The 7,529-nt window shown below is 31.7% G+C and overlaps 1 protein-coding gene across 1 annotated transcript; it reads left to right on the plus strand.

Moving 5' to 3' along the window:
* Window positions 1-1,707: 1,707 nt before the first annotated feature.
* Window positions 1,708-4,872, plus strand: LOC102600170 (zinc transporter 5-like). The gene is made up of 3 exons (XM_006353661.2): window positions 1,708-2,315; window positions 2,393-2,542; window positions 4,395-4,872. The coding sequence occupies exons 1-3, from the start codon at window positions 1,740-1,742 to the stop codon at window positions 4,698-4,700; spliced, it is 1,032 nt and encodes a 343-aa protein (XP_006353723.1). The 5' UTR covers window positions 1,708-1,739; the 3' UTR covers window positions 4,701-4,872.
* Window positions 4,873-7,529: the final 2,657 nt, after the last annotated feature.

A 7,529-nucleotide genomic window follows, 5' to 3' on the forward strand; every position in this document is an offset into this window, starting at 1 on the left:
GGCTGTATAAAAAAATGAAAAAAACCAACAAACGTCAATCTCTTTTTGGTCAAGTTTTTCTTATAATACTTGAGGCTTGGTGTTGACTCATGTATTTGTTTATAAAAAAACAGTATTAATGTATCCAATTATACTTGTATTGCCTAACTAACTTTTCAAATTCGATAGATTACTTTGTATCCAAATAATACTTGTATTCACAAATCACCATTTCAACTTGTATTAATATTAGAATACAAGTATCTATGTATATAACTATTCTACTATATACAAATTTGACAATCACACAAACCTCAATCTCTTTTTTCTTGTGTTCTTTTTGTACTACTTTTTTTTTATAACTATAGCCATTGTAATGTAGAAACAAATAATTCTTCAATCGAAAGCCTATAAAAATAGATGCAATATATATGTATACAAATATGATCTTCATAAAAACGAGGAGAAAATCAATCAAGCGATATCTAATGAATTCAAATTACAAAAAATGCTCCTAGAATCATCAAAAAGATCTTAAATTGGAAGAAATTTGGGAGAAAAATACAAAAATTTTGTGATATAGAAAAAATTGATGAAAGAAAAAGTATTAGTGAGGGTAAACATGAGGAACCAATCACATAAAATATGCCTAGACATAATCAATTAGGTGTGTAATAATGACTTTCCTATTTAATATTAATAACTTTTCTGATTATTTTATATATAAATTAGCTTTGCTATTTATTGTGTAGTTATATCCATATAACATAAAAAAAAATGTAGCTATTTATTTTAAATGTATATTAATGTTTGCCATATTTTGTAGTTTTTCCTTTTTTGTATTCAAAACAAAGTTGCATTTTCCTTTCAAAATATAGCACAATACAATGTATTCACGCATGTATAATATCTATTCCTAACTCAAAATCATGCGAATATAATATATGATTTTAACTGTATATGTAAATTTTCAAAGTAAAGATTGAATGTGTGTGTATATATGTGAAAATATTAGTGGTATATGTGGTTAACTGAATTTAAATGTATGTATTTTTTTAAAACTATTTGTCCTTCCTTGATTTATCAAATATGACAAGTAAAAAGGAAAATCAAATTAGAAAATATTTAACAAGTAAATAGGAACGGAGGGAGTATAAATTGTACATAACTTTAATTATAATCTCAATTAATTATTTGTAAAACTAACCACTAGGCACCTGAGGTGCTAACATTGAAAACTTTCTTTTTATTTATTTTTAGTGACATATTAAAGGAGAATGACAAGAACGTCTTAGCACGTATAGAATTATTTTGTTAATATAACTCTTGAGGAATAAATCAAATCAATTTAATTAGTAAATAATAAAGGATAACTTCATATGGAAATCAACGAAAAAATAAATTAAAGGTCAGCTAATAAATAAGAGCAACATATGTCGACATTTTTTCGACTAGTAATGTTGTTGGACTCTTTCTAGCTCTAATTTCCTTAATTCTTTCTCCTTTGTTTATTTTTAATGACTTAATTATGTCTTCATTTTTTCTTATCATTAATTACGTGTTCCCGAATATTTATGCGATAATTAAGTATGAATGTACCTTTTAATATATTTTTTTTCCATGTTTGACATTCTTTTGTCAAAGTTGTGACATTTAAAAAAAAAAAAATGTTTTCTCTCTCTTTTATTTAGACACTTCATGTGACGGGTCGATATTGTGAGTTTGACATTTGAAAAAGCACTTCAAAATTTTCATTGGTCATGGCAAAGATGGAAAAAATTGTATTTTGGTACATTCTATTGCTTCTTCCCGCAATAGTATTAGGCGAATGTACTTGTGATTCGGAGGATGAAGAAAGAAACAAAAGTGAGGCACTCAAGTACAAAATGGCAGCACTCGCTTCCATTTTGGTAGCGAGTGCAATTGGGGTGTGTATTCCTGTTCTGGGCAAGGTGATTCCCGCCTTAAGCCCAGAGAGGAATTTCTTCTTTATAATTAAAGCTTTCGCGGCTGGTGTTATCCTATCAACGGGGTTTATACATGTACTTCCTGATGCATTTGAAAGTTTGACATCTCCGTGTTTGAAAGAGAATCCATGGGGAAATTTCCCCTTTTGTGGATTTGTTGCTATGGTTTCTGCAATGGCGACTCTGATGGTGGATACTTATGCAACATCTTATTACAATAAGAAGAATTTGAAAAATGGAGTGGTGACGACTGAGGGTGGAGATGAAGAAAGAGTTATTCATACTCACTCTCATGCCCATGCACATGGTTCAACAACAATGATGGCTGATTCTAATTCGGAGCTTCTTCGTTATCGTGTTATTGCTCAGGTAATGATTTAAGTTATATATACTGACGGACTAATAAATATGTATTGAATAACATTTGTGATGTACGTGGAGAACAGGTTTTGGAATTGGGGATAATAGTGCACTCAGTGATAATAGGAATAGCTTTGGGTGCTTCTGAAAGTCCCAAAACTATAAAGCCACTGGTTGCTGCTTTGACTTTTCATCAGTTTTTTGAAGGCATGGGACTTGGTGGATGCATTGCTCAGGTAATTACACTATACTCCTTTTTTTTTACTTTACTAATAAAATAATGACTAGTGAATGGTTAGGGTTAATGCCTTCACCATTTGAGGTAATAAAAATAATACTTAGGTTTTGCTAGATTAGTACAATTCGTTTTCATAGTAATATATTCTCCATCTCGCATGATGGAGGTTTCAACACAAACTTTATTTAATTTTGTGTGGCTCTTTTTGATCCTCAATCGTTAATGTATGCATTATCTTTATGTCTAATCTGAAAATTCCCCAATTTTCTCATTGCATACATACAAAGAAGAGAGCACACATTTTTCCTTATATTATATTTTAAGAATCACATATACTTTGATTTTGAAAAAAATTAGCTAACAAAATGGTAGACATTGAAATTTTGTGGAACTCTACAAGATGTGTTCAATTCGAATTGGGACTCTAGAAGGTGTGTTTAGTTTCAATTCGAATTCTTAGAGTCTACTCAATCCTAAACCCTAGTTTATGTGGGTATTGTATTCCCTTGAAAAGGCATCTTGAAAATTCCATAAAGAGATCGAAATCTTGATATATTCCACAAATTGATGGAATATTCATACAGACGTCAAATCTAAATCATTCTATTTCGAGAAATATATATATACGCCACTAACGGCCCCAGAATTATGGATAAATCTTAGGAGAGCAGAATCAAGGGAGGAACAGAATTGTACCCGCAATCTTTATCAATAAAGTTATGTTTCTTCCTATTTTATTGTGATTGCAATTTATTTTCTGTCACTTTAAAATTTGTTGCAACCAGGAATCTTTAAAAAAATTCAAAAAAGTGATATATATATCTCATATAATTTAAGGACAAATTGGCACCACAATGAAAGAGTCACAACCTTTTCCCCTAAACAATATAAGATAGCACACTTTTACCCTTTTTTGTAAGAAATTTTTAAGTTTTAGGATTTAATTTGCGTCTAAACTATTAAGAGTGTGAGTTTTCCTACCCGAATTATCATCTAATGGATAGCGAAACACACTTCGATTAATTTTTGAGGGTGTGTCTTACACTCTATCTTTTACTTGAAAATTATGTCACGTGGTACTCCATGAGGAAAAATAATTTCACTGTGGCAAAGCTAAATTAATTAAATTAGGTTAAGAGTTAAGGTTAAAGATTAAAAATTATCACCGCATAAATTAATTTGTTCTCCACCGTGACATCCAATATCTTCTTCTCTACCTTTTTAATTATGGTCTCGTCTCAACCGTACGTAGCACTGATATCTCTGGCTTTGAAGGGAAGAGTTTAGGATTTGTAAAGAAATCCTAGAAGATTTCAGGTGAACTAAGAGTTTATGGCTAAACGCAACCTAGAAGCGTTTATAGACAAAACATTTGGTTTGGTCAGCGTCTAGGTGTGTTTCACTGATCATTAGGTGATAGCTCAAATAGGAAACTTACACTTCCAATAGTAATTTATGTGTGTTTTTAACCCTCTAACCTTAAAATTTAACACAATCTGAGCTGAAATACTACTCACCAAGTAGCTTTGAATGAACTCTTAAGTGTGAAGTGCCAAGAGGGTTTAGCCATATTCAATGTCTCACACACACACACACAAAAAAAAAGAAAAGAAGCTAGATGCCTCAGGTCAATGGTGAACAATATAGAGTTGTATACATTATTAGCCACGACAAAACTTTAGGCGTCGACACATTAACTAACAAATAGAATTAATAATTTGTTCTTGGTGATCATCTTGCTTATTAAAATTGAGTCACTTATAATTTATATTTTAAGTAATCTAATTATGTAAATATTTTCGATACACGTGGAGAAACAAAAATTAAACTCTAGTTTGGATTTTTTACAGGCAAAATTGAAGTCTCGTGCAATTGCAATAATGGCTTTATTTTTCTCCCTCACAACTCCAGTTGGAATTGCAGTTGGACTAGCAATAACAAATGTTTACGATGAGAATAGTCCAACGGCTCTTATCGTGGAAGGAATATTTAATTCAGCTTCAGCTGGCATCTTGATTTATATGGCGCTCGTTGACTTTTTAGCTGCCGATTTTATGCATCCAAGAATGCAAGGCAATGGAAAGCTTCAATTAGGGGCTAATGTTTCACTTCTTCTTGGCGCTGGTCTTATGTCTATGTTAGCCAAATGGGCTTAATTGATTAACACATATTGTTATCAATTTAATGTTTGTATTTATTTTATTTTTTTAACATAATCTCTTGATTGATTGCTATACAAGAAGTGATTGTAAATCGTTATGAAGTGATATTTTTTTGTCATTGCTTATTGGTTTGTTTGTTTGCATTGGATATTCTGCTTTCTTTTGTGTGCTTTGGTCTTTTGAATTGAGACCGGTTGTTGGATTGTCATAAATAAATTTATTTTCTATAAGAATTCTCTTTCATGTTTTATTACATGTATAATTTATTTCTAATTCGTATTTTGTATATTAAAACAAGAACAAAGTCGCAATTATACATAATTAAAACGTATGGTTAAATTTGTACTTGTATACTTGGATTAAAATGACCTAATCGAGTAAACTAGTATATTCATATTTAAGGGAAGAAAATTCAGTCAAACAAGCTATCATGTGTTAATTTTAAGCGATTTTTTGGGGTTGTTTTGTGTCAACTTCATAATCGAGTAAACTAGTATATTCATATTTAAGGGCTGTTTTTTGTGCCTTGTGTAAGTGTAGACCTTTTTTTTTGTTGTTGCAAAGGTATTTATTTATTTAATAACAAATTAGGTAGCCACCACATACAGATATTGGCATCTAAATTAACTAGTGATGGATGGTTAGGGTAATACTACTACCTATTAAATAGGAGTTCAAAATACTCTTAGGTTATCTAGATTAGTAAAGTCCAACCTATTAGGTTACCAAGTAATTATAACACCACAATTTTTTTATATCAAGACTTGAACTATTCTTTGTGTGTATAGGTCCGTATTGGATGATTCATAAAGATGCATAGACAATAAGGTCAAATTTTTAGTGTGATAAGAGTTTTGGAGATGAATTAAGTTTATAGGAAATTAGGAATCCTCTAGCATAAAATTGAGTTGAAAAATTCCTCACCTGTTGAGTTCCGATATAAAATTTTACTTAGGTCAACTTTAAACAATCAGGTTTCTATCATGCATAGTTCCATCACAATTCTTGTTATGACACTTCCAATGGAGACAGAGATTCCATCATATACTTAATCACTGTCCTCAGACTACAAATATCTTTGTTAATGACAATCCATTGTTTAAGAATCACTCTTTTGTAATTTTTCTAAGTTTAGGACTTTATTTTATATTAATAAAATCACTCAATTAGTAAAATGCAAAATAGTAAAGTTTATCAATTTGTTAATGATTTCTTAATTACGGTGTAAAATAAAAAATGTCAATCTAATATGAAACGGAGGGAGTAGATTAGTTACGTTATATGAAAATAAAAAAAAATGCATCAAAGGGTAGATCAAAGATAATTAATCCGTTTCCCAATATAATGTATGGAAGAGTCAACTTTTGCTTTGAAGAAAAAAACATCATATAATTACCGATAATTCTTGCCCACCGATCGAGTATATTGGATTTCGCTCCACCTAACAAATCTTTCATGTCCCTCTAAATCTGCATCTTATCCTCTCTTAAATTTGATGGTATCACCACGTCACATGGACTTTGGTGCAACCTAGGACTCCTATACAACCCAAGCTAATGTAAACATAATAGATATGTGATAACGTTTAGTTGTGTTTGAGCTATATACAATCACTTAGCTAGAATGAACTCTATGTACGTGTGTATAAATAAATACACTATGCACCAGAACCTCTGGAGAAATTTTGAATAAGAATTCAAGAGTTCAAAATCTCTTTAACTCTATAATTTCTACATGGTATCACATCTTAGGTTTGATTAACACGATCCTGAATATATTCCGCTCTAAACATTACCTCAAATACTACCTTAGCCCTCTCACCATCTTCACTTCACCAGCTTATAGCAATTTGTTCTATTAAGTTGAAACCGTCAAATTACTTAGTTTGGAGGATACAAATTCTTCAACTAATGCAAACTTTGAAGATCGATGAAATCATTAAAGGAGAACCCCCATCCCAGAATATATTAGATGAGAAAGATGAACCTATTCCTAACCACTTGGGAAGAACAAGATGTTCTAGTTCGGAGTTGGCTTTCTGGAACAATGATAGAAGAGTCAATGTTCCTCATCATTGGATGTACTACGGCAAAACAAATATGGGTTTGCCTTGAAGATACTTATCTACAAGCAAGCAAGGATAAGGAATTTCAATTGAAGCAGCAGGCAGCTTCAGGCCGTGAAACTGGGAACAAAATCCATAGATGAATACATAAAGGAATTTGTGATAACCTCATGGCTATACACAAACCTTTAGACAAAGATAGCAAAGTTATTAATTTTGCTAGAGGTCTTGGAAGCAAATATAAGACCCTTCTAACTGTACGTTATGCTAAGTAAGGCCCCTTATCCCACATTTAATCAACTTGTTAATGCTCTTAGGGGACTCGAGATGATCGAGAGAAGATGGAGATCGACTAGGAAGAAGCACCAGCTTCGGTTGATCCAGCCATGGCCTTCGTGACTCAAAAGTGGCAATGACAGGGGTGTGGTGGTAGTTATTTGTTGGAAAACTATATGCACAGCAGAAGCATATTAGAATCTTTACTGCTTACATGAATAATAGATAACCAATACCGTTTATGCTAGACCACATAATCATGCTAGATCACATAAACATACTGAAATCTAATTCGATAAATACCTCTTGAAGCGTGATCAGATACCTTCAAGCAAATCCCCAAATAAGATTGATCTTCAAACGAATCTACAAGATAGACAGCAACTATGATCTTCTACAGTGATCCCAAGTTCACATCCGAACTCTCTCAATACTTGGGTGGGCAAGTATGAATAGAAAACTAATCCCTCTTTTTCTAGGTT

Source organism: Solanum tuberosum, unplaced genomic scaffold (assembly GCF_000226075.1).
Source record: "Solanum tuberosum cultivar DM 1-3 516 R44 unplaced genomic scaffold, SolTub_3.0 scf00157, whole genome shotgun sequence".
Classification (NCBI taxonomy): Eukaryota; Viridiplantae; Streptophyta; class Magnoliopsida; order Solanales; family Solanaceae; genus Solanum; species Solanum tuberosum.